This window comes from Aotus nancymaae, unplaced genomic scaffold (genome assembly GCF_030222135.1).
Source record: "Aotus nancymaae isolate 86718 unplaced genomic scaffold, 86718_ANA_hifiasm-v0.15.2.pri h1tg000011l, whole genome shotgun sequence".
Classification (NCBI taxonomy): domain Eukaryota; kingdom Metazoa; phylum Chordata; class Mammalia; order Primates; family Aotidae; genus Aotus; species Aotus nancymaae.
In genome coordinates, this window is record NW_026988422.1 from 44,809,677 (window position 1) to 44,828,603 (window position 18,927).

Below are 18,927 nucleotides of genomic sequence, written 5' to 3' on the forward strand. Positions count from 1 at the left end.
TATTTTTTTATTGGCATTAATGTACGTTGCCATGGTGAAAATATTTTGAAATACTTCACAGTAACAGTTTTGTGTAGCCCTAGAGATCAAAAACAGCAATGTAAATAAACAGGACTTTTAAAGACTCATACTCACAGACATGTTTAATGTAAATGATTGCTAGAAGGGAAGGGCATTTTCTTCAGTGCTATGCAAAGAAATGTTAATGGACTTGATTTTGACAGTGAGAATTGTACAACTCAGCATTAATAAGTCAAATTTAAAAATATTTGCTCATTACTCTGGATTATGACTATTTCAAAAAATACTAATTTCAAACACTAATCATTTTAGATAAATGTTTTTTACACATTTATGGCATCAATGAGTATGACTGTAACATTTTACCTATAAAGCTGAACTGTTTTATATACTTTCTATGGAAACACGGCCATAAATTAAAAGATGCAACTGTTTTGAATATTTTACTGGTGGTCCTGTGTTTTTCTGCCAGCAGTGCAGCTGTTTCAGGTTTCTCAGGATAACATATAAAAAGCTGTATGCACATTGCAAGTTTGTGTTCAAATTGCCAAGCCAGATATGGTATGACTCAATTTTCCCAGAAGCAAGCTGTACCAAAATGTGATGAATCAAAACAGTTAGTTGCACAGTGGTTTGTATTACAGCTATGAAAACCAGTTTTCATTTATGATGGTTGGCTTTTCAAGGCTGACAAACATTCTACTGTGGTGCTTGAATTTTACCGTAAGTGAACATCTATTGAAGCTAAGACTATGCTTTTCTTTTGAGGATCTGAGGAAAGAAAAGGGTGATACATCATCATCTGGTGTGTGGATAAAAATTAGCTGGGAACTTGTATCAGGAATGGAACATTTCAAGTTACCTATAAAAATATTACTTATTTGTATGATAGTTACTGAATTCCCTGTGAAGCCAGATTAATTTTTAGACATTGCTGAGGTAACTTAACATTTACTTCATTTCTCATGCATCAGAATCTTAACAGTTGATATTTTATTGTGTCTTGGGAAGTAATAAGCAAATAACTTTATGGCCATGGGGTAGGTATGGTGAATCCCTATTTAAATCCTATGCGACCTAAGATTCTATAAAGAATTTAACAATGACTAATTTTTTTTTTGAGACAGGCTCTTGCTCTGTTGCCCAGGCTGTAGTCCAGTGGTATGATCTCTGCTCACTGCAACCTCTGCCTCCCGGGCTGAAGCAATTCTCCTGCCTCAGCCTCTTGAGTAGCTGTGATTACAGGCAACTGCCACCACACCCAGCTAATTTTTCTATTTTTAGTAGAGACAGGGTTTCACCATGTTGGCCAGGCTGGTCTCAAACTCCTGACTTCAGGCGATCCACCCACCTTGGCTTCCCAGAGTGCTGGGATTACAGGCCTGAGCCACCGCACCTAGACAATAAGGACTAGTAACAGTAGTCTCCAAAGTGGATGAGGGTAGGTAAGATGGGGTGTAGGAAGAAAATATGAAAACATTGATTGATTGATTGATTGACTGATAAGAGTCTCGCTCTGCCTCAGACTTTTGAGTAGCTGGGATTACAGGCACATGCCACCATGCCTGGCTAATGTTTTGTATTTAGTAGAGACAGGGTTTTGGCCATGTTGGCCAGGCTGGTCTCGTACTCCTGACTTCAGGTGATCCACTCATCCACCTTGGCCTCCCAAAGTGCTGCGATAACAGGCGTGAGCCACCACACTCAGCCAGAACTTTTAAATATTTTTATTTCATCCTTGAAGTTTTCTATTTTTATAATATAATTACTATATTAGTATATTATGAATAAATAAGTATACAGATTTTGGAGATGCATGCTCAGATATGTTTTATGGCTATAAAATACTATCAAAAATGTTTTTGTTCAATAAATATTAATTTTCTTCTTCCTTCCACTTTCCCCTTTCATCTTTGGTAGAGAAGCAAAGACTTGAGTTAAAAACTTGATTTGTGGCAATGTGAATAAATTATAGCTAATTCCAGGAACTTAGCCTGCATCCTAACTTGATTCATTTTTTCGATTAGACTCTTATATTGCTGTATATATTTTCATTACACAGGTTTATTAAACATGGATACAAATGAAAAAGACTTGTTGTTATATTTGAAGTTATAAGTTGCTCATGCATTAAGATCTTGACACACAGGAAGTCTGAATGAGTAAAAAAGGTTCCAAGTTATTAAAATGTTCTTGTACCTGATTAATTCATTTGCCATACCAGTAATTCTAAGGTGGGTGAAGCTCCTTTACTTCCTGAAGAGACAAGGTAGTTTCTTAAACTAAGCATTAAAACAAAGCTGGAATTATTTGCTTCCAGCAATGGTAGTAGTCATGCTAAGTTGTCCCTCTTTGGGTAGATTGTCCAATTTTTTTTAGGCCTGTTTTGTCTATTTTTGTCACGTTAGAAAGGTTTAATTGCTAAAACAACAACAACAACAAAAACTGTGTGGTTGCAGAAAAAAATGAATTGTTATATTGTTCTTTGATATCAGTAAGACTTCTCTGTATTTACTTTTTCAGACATTATTTTGAACTCAGGCTCAGTCGCAGAGATTTCTTCAACATGTAATTTTCTAATATTTCCTTTCCAGCAAGGAAGGAGACAATATATTCTTGGAATATTGAAGTACTTTTGAAGTAAATCCTACGTATTCTCCCCTTTTCGATTTGTTTAGGTATTTAGGGCTTGCTTTAAAACATATTTATGTAGAAATATCAATAATACAATAGTATTGTGGTACTGTGTATTTCTTAAGCATATGCTAGGAAGAAGGGCATTAGTTAGGTGTCCAAAAAACAGCCAACAAAACAAATCAGCTCTGAAAATTGTGAGGCAGTGAATATTTTAGAATCATTTTTGAAACCTCTTTCAGAACTGTTTTTAGACCCCATGGTAATTTGTTACGTAAGTTCGTACTAGTTTAGGCACTACACATACAGTTGGCATGTTTCCTTTTGAAAGGTTATAATCTATTTATAATAAAAGCCTGAATATTTCCATCTTGGAATTCCTCTTTAAAACTTGAATCAGTTTTACTATTGCTTTTTAAAATGTTACCAATTTGTATTTGCTTTTTATATCAATGCTGTACTTCTTGTTTTGTTTTAGGTATTTAAACCATGTCAGAGCTGCCTCTCCACAGGACCTTGCTGGAGGCTATACTTCTTCTCTTGCTTGTCACAGAGCACTACAGGATGCATTCAGTGGGCTTTTCTGGCAACCCAGTTAACCATTTATAAGATTTGGACCTTGGAGCTGAACCAGGGAGCTAGCAAAAGTAAAGCAGACTTGTAAAGTTATAGCTATATGCAGCTGCACAACACAGTTCTACCACTAGCAGCTGTGTTAAAGTATATAAAGAGATTTCAGAACTAAGATGAGTAATATAAGGAATATATATTTGTGAAAAAGATTTTTTACTTATATTTTTCAGAGGATTTGACACAATAAGCCTCATCTGATGGAAGAGAGGAATAAATAATTCACGTGTATGTGTTTGAGGTTGACAGACTTATAAAATCTTTTTTAAAAATAAAGCTAGAATTTATATTAAGTTCTGTGGTTTTTCTCTTACTACAGTGTTTTACTTGAACACATTTTAAATACCATTTTGATTACAACATTTACTGTTAATATCCGTCTATTATTTCTTCTCATAAAATGTTCCCCTTTTTCCTAATGTCTTGTTAATACTAGTCCAGACAAGTGGATATATTTCCTTTGACCAAGTTATGGCAAGAAAAACCTGACCCATGATAATGTCATTCCTTCAATGCTAAGGACTCAATGCCTGTTTTAAGCAGTGGAAAATGAGGCAAACTTTGATCAAGGTGTTATAGTTCCCAGCTGTGAGCCACACTCAGGCTAAAACAGAGCCCAGCATTAACCTGCTTTAATGACACATTCAAAGAAGTAAGTTAATAAAATTTAATACTTAAATGACACCTTTCACTTCCAATATAAGCTCAATTTAGATGAATCCTTGGAGACTGGAGAAGGTACATTTTAAGTAGAATTTCCCTATGTATAAATTATATACTGATACAGTTTTTTGTTGAAACTTCAAAGGCTTTTATTACTAGGGTTTTGCTTAAAGAGTTTAGATTTGAAAAGGATGATATTTGCAGCATCTTAACCTTGTATGAGTTTGTTACATAGACCATTGGATATGGGATATAGTTTCTTAAGGAAATTAAGGGATTTCTTATCAAATCTCTATTACAACAGATGTTAGTTTTATAGGTAGAAACTTATGTGAAACAGAACTTGTGGTTTCATTAGCATGGAATATCCATATGTAACAACTCCCTCTTATTTTACTAAGCAGGTATTAATTAATTTTAGGAATACATCTTCATCTTTATTGTACATCTACTATCTTTGATAAATGAGAAAACCAAGGCATCAAATAATAGAGTAGACAAAGATCATATACACAAGTTAGTAAAAAGCCAGAATCAGAATACAGGGTTTTTTTGTTTTTTGTTTTTTTAAATTGAAGTCCAGTTCTATCTACGCTCTACCAGACTGCATATCCTGTTCCTTTATCTATTAGGTATTCCCCAACTTGAGGATTAGTGTTTTTAAGTACAGTCTGTAAATCTGCTCAAAGAATAGTTAGAACATTGAATGTACAGTTAAAGCTTTGCAGCAGCCAAGTGCAAAAATAAGGAATCCAATCTTTTGAAAAGAAACACTACTGCTTGTTCTCATACGTTTTATAAATGTATTTAAAAATAATGAATTAATTAATAAGACATATCAAGGGTTTTAAGACTTGTTTTGAGCCTGCCTTATTGTGGAAATTGCATACACCTGGTTTGGCAAATAAATTCCAAAACCTTTATACATTTGTAAATATTTTGCACTTGCTATTGCTGTACTTTTTTCAATAGACCAAATTTAGAAGTGAACTGACCTTATTTGATCAAAGGGAATGGTGAAAAATAACCTAGTGACAATTCGCTCAGGTTTAGGGAATTCACTGGATTTACTAAGCAACAGAAATATTCTAAATTGAGGTGCTTATCCCCTACCCTCCGAATGATTTACTCTCAGAGACAAAGGCTGTACATGTCTTTCATCTACATGAATTAAGTCTTCAAGTATTTTATGAGTACAGAAGTAATAGTTAACAACTACTATACTACCTGTGTCCCAGGCACTGTGCTTCATGCATCCTTTATTACCTAATCCTCAGAACAGTTCTATTATTTTCCCCATTTTAACAGATGGGGAAGCTGAGACAGAGGTTAGGTAAGTTGCCAACAGTCATATAACTTAAAAATAGCAGAGCTAAGATTTGAACTGAGGCAGCCAGACTCCAGAATCCATGCTCTAGAGATGACTGTCAAACAACAGCTGTGCTAAAACTAGTCCTGTGTAGTTGAACTTCATAAGACTTCCAGGAAGTTCTACAGATCAAGTATCTAGATCTTTTATGGGATATAAATGGCATCAACTAAATGAACTTGTTGATGTCCTAAGAGACGTTCTGACAAATTCGTGATGTAGAAAATGATTTTACTAACTATACTTCCTTTTAAGCAGATATTAATGGTACAGAATGTATTTACACCATAGTTAGTATGCACAATTACTTAGTATTCCTTAATTTGATTCAATGAATATTTCACCTACACTTCTCTTAGAAGCTGTCTTTAGGCTGTCAACAGGTTGTCAGGTAATTATTTTAAAATCCAATTAAGGTGGCAGAAAACTTGTCAAAAAGTTAACAAAATTAAAAATGGTATCTAATGAGCTTTCTAGCTTTCTAGCTGTCATTTTCTAGTAGATTCATCAGGAACTCATTTACTAGGTTTCACATCTGAAAGTTTAGGGTGGACCTAGATTTAAATAAAGGATAATCACATATTCACTTATCCACTCTGAAGGAAAAGGGGGAAGTTAAAATGTTAATTGATACATTTAGGGATTCTGTTTCCTTTACAATTACATATTGCATATTTTGTCCAGAGTAACTAAAGGGAGACAAGACTCTTACCACTTTACATGTATGAATAAGAACATCATTTGTACACATACTTTATAACCTAGGACATCAATGTACTATACTTGGATTGAGTTTCAAAACAATTTGAATGTAATTCCTTTAAGTAAGGAATAAGGGCTCAAGTTTATTACATCCCTATACTGCTTACCATTTATCACCTTCATTTGTTTACGTGGCCTGCCAGACTTCTGAAGGCATTTGAATTTGTAATTAATTATCTAGATTAGGGTTCTTAAACATTTTCTGTAGGGCCAGATAGTAAATATTTTAGGCTTTGCAATGGTAACAAGCAAAATCGAGGATATTACTTACAGAACGAGGTAAAGCAAATTGCCCCACTTTTTTTTTCCAAACTGTATCCAGCTTTATTAAAGATACTTTCCATAAACAATCATGGTATTTCAGGCAGGACAGGGCAGACAATCATTAACAGTATATAACTTTCAAACTCCTTTCTTCAATGGACTACCAAAAACCAGAAAGCCACTATAAAACCCAATGAAATCTTCATCTGATGCTCTGAACAGGGATAGTTTAGAGTGAGGGTTGACATTTCACATTTAGAATGTTGTTTAACAACTTTTCACAAGCTGGCCCTTTCAGGAAGTGAAATGAAAATGGCAGAAGTTATCTAAAGAGACACAATCTAGAAATGGAACCACTTCTCTTTTGACAGGTGCCATCTCAGTGGCATCACGGGAAAGTCCAGATTCCTGACACTGGTAACCAATGACTGGGGGTCAGCTCCCAACAGATGTCTGGGCTTAAGGGAGTTAAGTCTGTGCTGAAAGATGGAAAGGGAGAAGAGGACATAAAAATGAATTTCTTTTTCCATACCACAAGGCTTTTGTGCCAAGGTGGCCATGCGTGTCAACGGGAATCCCTCCTCCTAGGAGCCAAGAGGGAGTCCCTCAAAACTAGAAGGGAAGGTGTTTTCCCCACATCAATCCAGCTCTGGAGGCATTCTATTAGTGACATATGCCCCCCCCCAAAAAAACAACAATGAATTGTTCTGTGTGCTAATAACATAGCTTAACAAGAAAAAAAAGGAAAGCAAAATTCTGCATTTTTATAAAACTGACTTAAAAAATAGTATTTTAAACGGTACAGTCACCAGTATACAGTTATAAAAAATGCACCCACTTCACTTGGCATCTCCAGCACCTTCAGTTTTCTGTGCCTGGTCTGTTTTGGTATCTCCATTTTTCTGCAGTTATTCCTCTCCTTGCCAGCGTCAGCTTTTCCCTTTTTCCCTTTGGGTACCTTCTCTCCCTTCTTTGCAGGGGCCTTTTTAGGCTTGGGCTCTAGCTTTGGAGGAGCAGGTTTAGCAGACAACCTCACAGATCTTCTCTGTGGTTTGTCCTTCACCTTGGCTTTATCTCCTTTAGCATCCCCTTCAGCCTTTCTCTTGGACATGGTGGCGGTAGCGATGGCGGCAGCGGGACGTAGGCACTGGGTGCTGGATGCAGCAGCACGCGGGCTTTGGTTGGGTGGGGGTCGTTCTCGCCTCTTCACACTGCTCCTACACTTTTTTAATTGACAAAATTCAAAATATAGTCCAATTTTTTGTAATGCCTTTTTTGGTGAGAATAACATTGCCTTTAATTAGGGTTCTAAGTAAGTGTTCCCTGTGATCAAAATCAGTTGTAAATGATTGCCTGTTAAGGGTTATCATTGACCATCATTAACCATTAATAATAATGGTAATGAAATTTTGCATATTTTATCTTTAGAAATATCTTTTCATATAGATAGGTATTGCAAAATACTGCTATCAATCCAGGAGCACATGAAATTAATTGAGCATATTCATCACTTGGAAAGCATCTGTAAAATTCTATTAGATTCTTCCCTTGAAATTTGCCTTTTAGCATGTCATTATTTTAATCACTTCTTACTGAAAATTAGGTTGCATAACCTCAATTGCAGTTATATGGATTTTGAAACAGAGAAATTTTCTTTGCACTTGCACCAAGGTGCCTAAAAATGCTGAACTCAGAGAATATATTTGCTACAATTTGTGAGAATGGAAATCTTGCTTCTTGTTTTATCTTCCGATAGCATGACAAATGTGTAAAGATACTGTGCTTCAAATATTGTGATTCAAATATTGATTGTCAAAATGACTGTACCATAGTATGTTTCATATTAAAGTTGTTTTGCCTTGTGTTTTAGGCCATTCTTGCATTGCTGTAAAGAAATACCTGATACTAGGTAATTTTTAAGAGGTGTAACTGGTTCTGCAGGCTATAGGAAGCACAGCACTGGCATCTGCTTCTGGGGAGGCCTCAGGAAGCTTTTACTCATGGTAGAAGGCAAAACAGGAGCAGGCACTTCACATGGCGAAAGCAGGAGCAAGAGTGTGAGGGGCGCGTGCCACATACTTTTAAACAACCGGCTCATGAGAACTCATTATCGTGAGGACAGCACCAAGGGGATGGTGCTAAACCATTCACGAGGGCCACAGATAGGGGCTCACACCTGTAACCCTAACACTGTAAGAAGCCAAGATGGGAAGATCTCAAGCTTAGGAGTTCAAGGCTACTTTGAGCTGTGACTGTGTCTTTGCACTCCAGCCTGGGTAACAGAGCAAGACCTTGTCTCTAAGTAAAAATAAAAATAGATTCAAAAAACCATCCAGAATCATTTTCTAAGTGACTATTTATGTCGCTTTCAATGTGCTTAACTCTTTGAGCAACTGTTCTTGCCAAAGGCCAGTAGTCTTTATCAAGTTTATTTTCTCTGGACACATTACTTCAGCTGCTGCATCCAAACACAACTAATTCACCATGAGTAAATGGCTTTCCTTGCTTGGTTAACAAATGATTCACTTGGAGACTTACTTTGGTTGCAGCCTCATTTTCATGTTGTGAAGAAAGCCTGCTTTGATATTTCCATTTTAAATTTTCTAATTTTTCTGACAGTTGCTTGCCTGTGAGTTGGGAATACTGTGATGAGTGGTTTGTCTGGTAATGTCAACAGTTATTTTATTCTTTTAGCATAGCTATAGATGCTTTGTCATCTAATTCAACATCAAAATAATTTACACCCTACTGTATTTAAAAAATACAACAAAATCCACTTTTCTTGTTTTGCTATAATATGCTCTGGTAATAAAAAATGTGGGTTCATGTGATATACATGGCACTCAAAATGCTGTTGTTACAACCACATCAGTGATTTGTGATGTGCCAAACAGAAGTATGAAATGATGACAGTCACATTCAGTATGTGTTGCAACCACTCAACTCTGCTGTTGTATCAAGAAAGCAGCTGCAGTCCTCACTTCAGCAGCACATGTACTAAAAAACTGGAACAATATAGAGATTAGCATGGTCCCTGCGCAAGGATGACATAGAAATAGAAATTCATGAGCGTTCTATATTAAAGACAAAAAACAGCTGCAGATGATACGTAAACAAATGACCATGGTATGTTCCAATCAAACTTTATATGAACTCTGAAACTCTTAATATCATACAATTTTTTTTTTTTTTTTTTGAGACGGAGTCTCACTCTCACCCAGAGTGGAGTACAATGGCGTGGTTTCAGCTCAATGCAAACTCTGCCTCCCAGGTTCAAGTGATTCTCCTACCTCAGCCTCCCTATAGGCGCATGCCACCACACCTGGCTAAGTTTTTGTATTTTTAGTAGAGACAGGGTTTCACTATGTTGGCCAGGCTGGTCTCAAACTCCTAACCTCATGATCCACCCACCTCAGCCTCCCAAAGTGCTGGGATTATAGGCATGAGTCACTGCGACCGGCACAATTCAATTTTTAAAATTGATACATAGATGTCATACAATTTTCACATATCACAAAATGTTCTTCTTTTATTTTTCAACCAATGGAAAATATAAGAACATTATTAGGTCACAGGCCATATGAACACAGGTGGTGGGCAAGATTGGCCTGCAGGATGTAGTTTGCCTGCACTGTTCTAAATAACTTCATTTTTTATTACTTTTACGGTGATAATTGGTAGTAAAGGAGCAGTAATATAAAGGACAACTACAAAGTGGTGTTAGTGCCTTCCTGGTCAGTACTTAATTACCCTGCCTTCATAAATGATTTTCCCCGAAAGAAAATATTTAATCATATTTATCTAATAAAAATTATATATAATTTAGATTATAAAATAATTACATATTATAATTTAGATAACAGGGAATGTATTTTGTAGACTTATTTTAGTTAAAGTTTAATTCGTAATCCTCAATTTATAAAATAAGGCAAAGTACAAGGGTTCAATAGTAAAAACTGAACACTAAAATTTTATTTAATAATACAAATTATATTTTCCTACATGTAAGTCTGGTAGGGAGATGGAGAAAACATTTCCAATTAAGTGTTTGAAGCAATTTGTGTTTTTTCATCTGAAAAGGCTTCAGCTGTCCTCTGCCTTTTAAGAGGCGGATCTTCGCAATTCTCTGTAACAAATCCAGAAAACCTATTTTAGGTAAGATATTAACAGTTGAAGAACAGTTGAAGTTAAAAAACAAACAATATAGGCATTTTAAAGATGTTTAATCTAGTCAACTTAGAAATAACATTCTTGCAGATTTACTATTTTAATGAAAGAGCTTTCTATTAGACTGAACTAATACTGTACTAAAATTTGTTAAATGAGGAACTAGTCACAATTGAATGGCAAGGTTTACATTTAATTTTCCAGAAACTGCTCACCTGGATTTCTGGTCTGGTTCTTGTAGAGTACAGCAGCAGGAATCTGAAAGGTGATGCACAGCATTTCCTTGTTTGGGGCCACATTTCTTACCAGGTGAACTGAACTGCATGCCTCCAGGGAAATGCCTAACACAGCTTCAGCTCTTTGACGAACATCCTCAGTAGGGTTAGCATCTTTGGAAAAGCTGTAACAGTGCACTATGGGAAGGAGTTCACTGCTGCATGGCTGCTCATCTAAAAGTGATTTGAAAGCACTAAGAAACTCTATAGCTTTTGCTGGCAAGTTCATGACAATGTGCACAGACGGTTTTCTTTCTTTTGACAGACTCAGCAGCTGCATTAACTCTTCTTTGATAGGTCCTTGGAGGAAGTCTTTCCCATCCAAGTTGAAGACTTTCACCTTTTGGTCCACTTTATTTAATTTACAATTGTGCAACAGCCATTTATGGGATTCAGGATTGAGATCATTGGCAAATACAGTGCAGTTTTTCTTTGCTACTGGAATGGCAAAGGGCCCAACCCCAGCAAAAACATCAAATAGGACATCCCCGGGCTTGAGAAGTTCTGTGATACGGCTGTGTTCTGTAGAGAGACGAGGATTCCAATAGACTTTTGAAAAATCAAATTCATAGGTGTAATTGTTTTCTCGAACCTGAAGAAAAGTGTTAGGCTTTTGGTTAATCTCCTTGGTCCTAAATCCTAACCACTGATATTGGATAGGTGTGTATACACACAGGCAAACACATACACATTTAAATTTACTACCATGAGAGCCAACAACAGTGCATTTAAAGGCATTTTAATTAGACTCCTGGTGTTTATGCTATTCCTAGAGCCATTTGATACACTGCATTAGACTTATTGGTGAGAAAAAAATCATCTCTTCAAAGCCAAATGTCTCTCCATCTCAATCCTAAAGGGCCATGGCTATAAATTAGTTACCAAATGATATGAGCAATTTTTCAGACTGGCCAACTAACTGGCTTAACTCACTTATGTCACCAGATAGACAAGATCTACAGTTTTGAAACAACACACCACCCATATCTTCATGGTGGGTAGCCAAGTTGCAGAGAGTACTTCTATGCAGCAAACAAGCGTCCCTCCTTATTTAGTTTTGTGTTTATAAAAGGGAGCCATGCTAGATGTGTCACTCAATTTTGAGGTATTTTACTATGTTTTTAGACACCTCATGAACTTTGCAAATTTTGTCTCTAAATTAGAGCCAGTGTATAGAATGAATCATTCCCAGATTCTCTTTCCTTTCCCAAACTTGAGTTTTCATGGGTAAACCAAATATATACAGTGAAGCTAAGTCTTGAACAAAAGACTTTGTAACATTTCTTTTGGGTCTACTGTAGTAGACACCTTAAAAAAACAGAAAATAAAACTGAAGTTACAGTTACGGAGTATGACCTCAGTCATCATCTTAAACTCCTTAATTTATGGATGAAGAATCAAAGGCCAGAAAATTCATAAGTTCTATAAATCTGATAGATACATCTTCCATCATCTGCTTTGCAGGACCTTAATTCCCAATTTGTACGTGTTTTTTTTTTTTTTCCCTCCTCCCAACCATAACAGATACTTCTGGCAAATTACTAAGGTTACAGAGGTAGAAATGTTTCTGCAAATTTCTGCCAACTAAAAGTCTTTCTGAGTATAACCTAGAAGGTTTAAATATATTTCGAGAACTGTTTTATACATACTGTTCTATAACTTGCTTTTTGTCACATATTGCTTTCTGTCAATTGTCCATTGTCAGCCTATCAATAGACAACTTATTTTAAACAAATATGGAGCTAAAAAAACTTTAATGATGGAAATATTCCATTGTATCACTATATAAGAATTTAACCAATTCTTCTGAAAAGGCTTTATCAATGTTATTCCATCAACAGCATACATAAGTGCTCATGTTCTCACATACTTGTGTTGTAAGTATTTTAAATCTTTTTCATCTATTCTGATTATAAACATAATCTTGATATACACCTTACTTGTAGATAATAAAACATACCTTTGTCATCATGTTCTGTTCTCCAGATAGCACTTCCATTTGGAAATTTCGGTATGTATTGTCAATATTATTTATTTTATTTACTGCTGAGGTGATTCCTGGATTTTTGTCAATCATAACCTGGCCTAAAAGAAAAAATGAAAATCCGTAAATACTGCCTATTGGTTGCAAATTAAAAGCTAAAATTGTTAATATGAAACAGAAATGAGTTGTATTTCTTGGTTGATAAAAACTGCACCCACAGTGTAATGTGGCATGCAATTTAAAAAATTCAACAGATGACTAAAGTTAATATTTGACAGTCGCCAACACACACACACAATGCTGGGTACATTTTTAAAGAAAACATTTTAAGTTTGGGTCTACCTAATATTTTTACATGTTTTACTAAATCTTTTCAAATGAATCAATAAACAAGGAACCAAAAAGGTAGATCACAGGGAACTGGGGAAGAATGGAAAGAGATGCAAGGACCCTGGCAACAAATGGCCTCGGAAAACAGTAAAACTTCTGCCAGTTCTACTGGCCTCAGGCCAAATGTCTGTTTTACTGAGAGTTTGGAACAAATGCCCCCGCTTTAGAAATACATGACAGCAAAACAATGTTTCCAAAAAAAGGAACATAGATTCTTCAGAATCCTATCTAAATTAAATGTTCATTTATTTCAGAGCAGAAAAGGTACAAAACTGGCATACTGATGGCCTTCTGATCAATCTATTTTTTTAGTTAGCACTTTAAAAAGTTATAAGAATCCATAGGCTATCTTATTGCATAAGATAACTTGATCTGTAAGTCAGCACACAGTACTCAATTATACAATATCCTGAAATACAACCAGCATTTGTCCAATTTCTGATAATCAGATGCTTATTTTTGAATATATCAATAAATGAATTAATCATTGTTCTTTCCCTTTCTACTTCACGTATTTGAACTCAACTTTTAAGGTACAGAATTTAGTTTGAAATGAGGAATGAAATTTACAAATTAAAAAAACACTATTCTGAAGGTCTATGGTAAAAGCTTTAAAATTACTACTGTATGAAAATGTTTCACTTTTAATGTATGAATACCTCTATGAAAGAAAGTTTATAAAATAGGAATGCCAGAGGGATGTTTGAGTTAGGGTAGGCAGTGACTCATAGGAAAGCCTAGACTTGACGTTTGTACCCAGTCACAATTACAAGGATCTGCTTAAGGATTTATGTTACCACTATCCATTATCACCCCCTTCATCAATAAAAACAAAAGAAATGAATAACAGGACAGTATGGTGTCTCACATACAGAAGAGGCTCAAATAGTTGAATCAATGAAAGCATAAGTAAAACATCTTGCACTTTTGACTATAAAGTACCCAAATTTATGAAACCTAGTATTTAACAGCCCTGAAGGCCTAACAAGTCTTGTGTACCAAAAAGAACTTTGCTCAATGTAGCTGCCAAAGCATGTGATTCAAGTTTAATCTACACTGATGTACTGGTATAGACAAAAGCCTGGACCAGTATTTGGAATTTGCTGACTTTAAAGACGATATTCCAAAATGGCCCTCAAAAGAGGGTATGTAGCTCAAGATCTAGCTTAAAGTTAACATGATAATATGTTCTACCTCTGTAACTTGGCATTAAAACAAAATTTTTTTTTTTTGAGACAGAGTCTTACTCTGTCTTCAGGCTGGAGCGCAGTGGCACGATCTTGGCTCACTGCAACCTCCGACTCCCTAAGGGATTCTCCTACCTCAGCCTCCGAAGTAGCTGGGACTACAGGCGCATGCCACCACACCCAGCTAATTTTTTGTATTTTTAGTAGAGACGGGGTTTCACCATGTTAGTCAAGATGGTCTCGATCTCCTGACCTCGTGATCTGCCCGCCTTGGCGCCCGAAAGTGCTGGAATTACAGGCGTGAGCCACCACGCCAGGCCCCCAAAAAAATAATTCTTTTTTTTTGAGACAGAGTTTCGCTCTTGTTACCCAGGCTGGAGTGCAATGGCGCGATCTCGGCTCACTGCAACCTCCGCCTCCTGGGTTCAGGCAATTCTCCTGCCTCAGCCTCCTGAGTAGCTGGGATTACAGGCACGCACCACCATGCCCAGCTAATTTTTTGTATTTTTAGTAGAGATGGGGTTTCACCATGTTGACCAGGATGGTCTCGATCTCTTGACCTTGTGATCCACCCGCCTCGGCCTCCCAAAGTGCTGGGATTACAGGCGTGAGCCACCACGCCCGGCCCTAATTCTTAAAGCTAAAATTAAAAATTTGCAAATTCTCTTCAAATTCACGAATATTACTATGACACACATACCAATTAAATGTTTGAAAGGCAGCTGATGATCTCGAAGGTTCAGGTGTGCAATATGTCCAACTCTGCTAAACCCTGAAGTTACATCTTGACCTTCAGGAAGCACAGCTCTCAAGATTTCTTCTGACTTAAAGTTTTCGTATGTTAGTTCCAAATTATATTCAGAGATCTGTGGACTGACATTTAACTGCTCTAAAACACTGAGTTCTGCTTTCTCAAAGGAATCACGAGTAAACATTTTATAGGGATCCAACATGATTAGTCTACTTTCTTTATCTTCTGGATCTTCAATTACACGTTTTACACCTGGGCGCTGCAATGCAGCCCTTTTAAGGGATCGCATCAATTTACTGACTACTTCTTTCCTCACTTTAAGCACTGGAATGCTGATTGTCTTTTTAAAAGCTGTTCTATCAAGTTTTGTCATGCCTCGGACATCAGAGGGTGGTGAAAACAATTCAGAGTCTCTCTCATGTGTTTCTATTTCTGGCATGGTTGAGAATATTTTTCTTTGACCCAATAAGAGAACACCAGGTGCTTTTGAAAGCGTCTGTGTCAGGGACGTCCAAGCTAGTGGAATTAACGATTTTGATTCAGTTATGCTATGGCTTTCCAGTTTCAGAAGTCTTCTTGAGAATCCAAATGGCCTCCATAAGATCCTTAAAAAAAAAAAAAAAAAAAAATTCACACACAACAGCTTTTGAGAATAAAAATCTAAATTCTACTATCTCAAATAACCTGCTAAATGCTGACAAATAAAACGTTTAGTGGTGTGTGGGAAGTATACCATCTTTTCCAGAAAAAGGTGATTTTTTCAGTAAGTCATATTAGTGGTAGATAATAGTGGTATATGTTAAATTTACACCTTCAACTCACCTGCTGCTTAGTGATCCATCAGCCATACTCAATGATCCTCTCCACCCACAATTTTCTAGATAATACATTTGGGATCGGAAGGCTGAAGTATGAGTTAAATGGTCATCTCTAAATGAAATAGTCATTATATATGACCATTACTAGTGGCGATATTTATTAGGATAGTCTCGTGGGTGCTAATTGTGTCAGATGCTGTGCTAAATGCTTTATGCACATTATCAGTTTTGGGAGGTGTGCAGTATTGCATCCTCATTTTGTAAATCAGTAAAGTAAAGCTCAGAAGTAAGGTAACCCACCCAAAGTCTCCCAGCTGGTAAGTGGCTAAGCGTGGATTAAAACCTAGTTTTGACTGACTTCGGTGCTTGTGTTCTTAATACATTGCTCTGTTGTTTGTTTTCGATGCTTTACTGCCACATGTCCCGCCTTCAACTAGAGGTTTCTGAATTTTGCGGACGAGAGTTTTGCTGAGTGTTAGATGCACAGTACCAGTTATTCACTGTCTTTAAAATACCAACGAATTTACTTTTAAGGGAAAAGGACCCTGTCCCAGAATCCTGTAAAGCAACTTAGTCTAACTTCGCCGTCAGAGTTCAAATTGGGTCTAGCAGCTGACCAGCTGGGTGACTCTGGATAAATTACTGAGTCTCGGTTTTCCCATCAGTAAAATGTGGCGAAAGGCTTTTCAATCTTTCCTTACTATCCAGTAACTCTGACCTAAAGTCAACACCTGGACTTGTAGGTGACCTCGCGACGTTTCCGTGTCTAGGCAGTACGAGGCGGAGAGCAGCCCCAGGTGGACTGGTACCTCCCTTGGATCATTAGTCCCTACCGCGGCCGCCACCTTACCAAAGCACCATTCCAATTCCCCGCGTCGCTCTGCAGCTGGATCCGCGAGCTGAGCCCTCACCTCCCGCTGCGGTACCGCTCGGAGGTGGGTCGTGGCTGAACTGGCGGGCCTTCGATGACATCATCACTGTTCGCCGCAGAGAGGGCGAGCGTCCTTTCCTCCCCGGACCTGGTGAGGTACGGAAAGCCGGAAGGGCCGGGCTCGTAGCTCCGCCTCTGGCGCGACCGACGACCGGAGAGCATAGAGGCTCGCAGATGGACCTGGTAGTGAGCTGGAGAGCAGCATGGAGGCGTCCTGGGGGAGCTTCAACGCTGAGCGGGGCTGGTATGTCTCTGCCCAGCAGCCTGAAGAAGCGGAGGCCGAAGAGTTGAGTCCGTTGCTAAGCAACGTAAGTGGGCTCTGTTCGCTTCCCGCTACTGACGCCCTCCGGCTTCCCTTAAGTGCTGCCAGATAAGACCCAGAAAAGAAGTAGGACCGTAACGGGACAGGGGAGATGCTGGAGCCTGAACCCTGGGGAATGGGGCCTGAAGGCAGCCGCCGAGATTCAGATGAAATTGGCGCAGTTATTAATGTGATAGCAGCCTAGCATACCCTAAAAAGAAAAGATGAAAAGCCTCAGGTGGAAGAGATGCAGCGTTGAGTGGAAGCTGCGAACATGATGGGATGAATGTCCCTAGGATTATGTAGTCACTGCTGTTAGTATCTTTGTCACCTTTTTTACTCCACCAATCTCGTGAGATCTTTGCCAGAGTCCCAGGATTTTCCTTTTCCGACTTAGTCATGGAGGAAGGGAGAGTAATAAACATTTTAATACAGAAATTCTTAGCGGTAGAATGGAAGTGACTTGGTAGTAAGTCCATAGCACGTTCCTGACCTTAAAGCCTGTGCAGTGGGCGCTCCGCTTTTTAACTCAAGTCCTAGACACTGTTCCCAGGACTTTGTTCCCAATGCTGTTTGTGGGGAAAGGGATGTTTTCAGGGATACCGCCAGAACAATGTGAATTTCTTCTATTTCTAATATGTCATTGCAGGTATACCTGACCATCCTTCCAGTTTGGTAGAACTGATTCATTAGGTATATAAGTAGAGATTAGTTGTGCAGTCCTGGCAATTGAGGAGGAACAACTGTTCACAGCAGTCCCAGGTTGACTCAGCAGTTCTTTAGTAATCACATGAGCTAAGGCCATATCCCTCCAATCCCTCCCCACCTCATTCCTATCCTATCTTCATCTCTTGCAGTCACGAGGTTAGTCATATCCCTTCCTGAACCCTACCTGTCTTCTTTACTGCTGGAAATGATTTTCCTAAGAAACTCTAGATTCCTGGAGCTGCACTAGTGGGAGGTGGGAAGGAAACTAGTGTTGGTTAAGCAACTAGTGTGTGTATGTCATACAAAGCCTGATGGTTCGCAGCTTTTTTCCATAACCTTTCATTTATGGAATTTCTTCATGAAATTTGAACTTCACCATCCAAACATTTAACACTACTAAATTTGTGTGCCTACAGGAACTTCACAGACAGGGATCCCCAGGTGTTTCATTTGGTTTCTCAGTGTTTAATTTGATGAACGCCATCATGGGAAGTGGCATCCTTGGTTTAGCTTATGTTATGGCTAATACCGGTATCCTTGGATTTAGGTGAGTCTTCATAGTTTGCCATCACATTTTTTTTTCCATTTTGATAGTATACTGAGAAGTAGAGAGATCAGTTCCAGAAACTGCTATTATACAATTTCTAGTTAAGTAATTTCTGGGATTTTAGCATTTTTCTTGCTATTCTTGTTGCTAATCTGTAGCTTGGAGGGATACTACATAGCTTCTTAAAATTTAAAACTGGGAATTTGGTCCATATTCATTTATAACCTTAAGAAGGGCATATTCATTGTGTGTCCTTGGCCAAAGTGAATCAAAGCCATACAGATTAACTTCTAAATAGCAATTTTGTGAGTGCAAATAAAACACATAATCTTTTCATTCCTTTCTCTCTGTTTGTATTGTTAAGTAGTCTTATTTCACTTTCTGAGGCCAGGCCTATGTTTTTTCCCTGTTCTTTTTTATTTTTCAGGACTTGGCTTGTAGACCAGTTTGCCCCAAATAGAAGACCATTCTGAATATTCTGTGCTCTCGTAGTACTTTGTATATTCATTCTGTTATTATAATTGT

General features: G+C 37.6%; 4 protein-coding genes and 1 non-coding gene across 13 annotated transcripts in view; 3 read left to right on the plus strand and 2 right to left on the minus strand.

The window, feature by feature from the left end:
* The window catches only part of MNAT1 (MNAT1 component of CDK activating kinase), a 219,399-nt gene extending 210,725 nt beyond the window's left edge, over positions 1–8,674 (plus strand). Inside the window, exons 8-9 of one of the 2 annotated variants that reach the window (XR_010342055.1) lie at positions 2,084–2,255; positions 3,134–3,218. Coding sequence is in view for 1 of the 2 variants with exons in the window: in XM_021666681.2 (XP_021522356.2) it covers positions 3,134–3,254 (121 nt within the window). In the remaining variant the exon portion in view is untranslated. Of the gene's footprint in view, positions 1–2,083; positions 2,256–3,133 lie in introns of both variants that reach the window. The other variant, XM_021666681.2, reaches the window with a different exon arrangement.
* On the minus strand, positions 6,378–7,634 carry LOC105705702 (high mobility group nucleosome-binding domain-containing protein 3-like). The gene has a single exon (XM_021666680.2). The coding sequence runs from the start codon at positions 7,632–7,634 to the stop codon at positions 7,149–7,151; it is 486 nt and encodes a 161-aa protein (XP_021522355.2). The 3' UTR covers positions 6,378–7,148.
* TRMT5 (tRNA methyltransferase 5) lies at positions 6,794–16,898 on the minus strand. Its single transcript, XM_012435636.2, has 5 exons — positions 16,766–16,898; positions 15,047–15,702; positions 12,746–12,870; positions 10,726–11,377; positions 6,794–10,469 (listed from the first exon to the last, which is right to left on the minus strand). Exons 1-5 carry the CDS (start codon positions 16,888–16,890, stop codon positions 10,384–10,386), a joined length of 1,644 nt encoding a protein of 547 aa, XP_012291059.2. The 5' UTR covers positions 16,891–16,898; the 3' UTR covers positions 6,794–10,383.
* LOC135274377 (U6 spliceosomal RNA) lies at positions 9,317–9,419 on the plus strand. The gene has a single exon (XR_010342219.1). It is a non-coding gene; the product is annotated as a U6 spliceosomal RNA (small nuclear RNA).
* Positions 16,823–18,927, plus strand: part of SLC38A6 (solute carrier family 38 member 6) — a 138,392-nt gene continuing 136,287 nt past the window's right edge. For 5 of the 8 annotated variants that reach the window (XR_010342051.1, XR_010342052.1, XR_010342050.1 and 2 more), the window contains exons 1-2: positions 16,830–17,154; positions 18,272–18,402. Coding sequence is in view for 3 of the 8 variants with exons in the window: in XM_012435633.2 (XP_012291056.2) it covers positions 17,050–17,154; positions 18,272–18,402 (236 nt within the window). In the remaining 5 variants the exon portion in view is untranslated. Of the gene's footprint in view, positions 17,155–17,250; positions 17,462–18,271; positions 18,403–18,927 lie in introns of those variants that run through there. The other 3 variants (XM_064374908.1, XM_012435634.2, XR_010342054.1) reach the window with 3 other exon arrangements.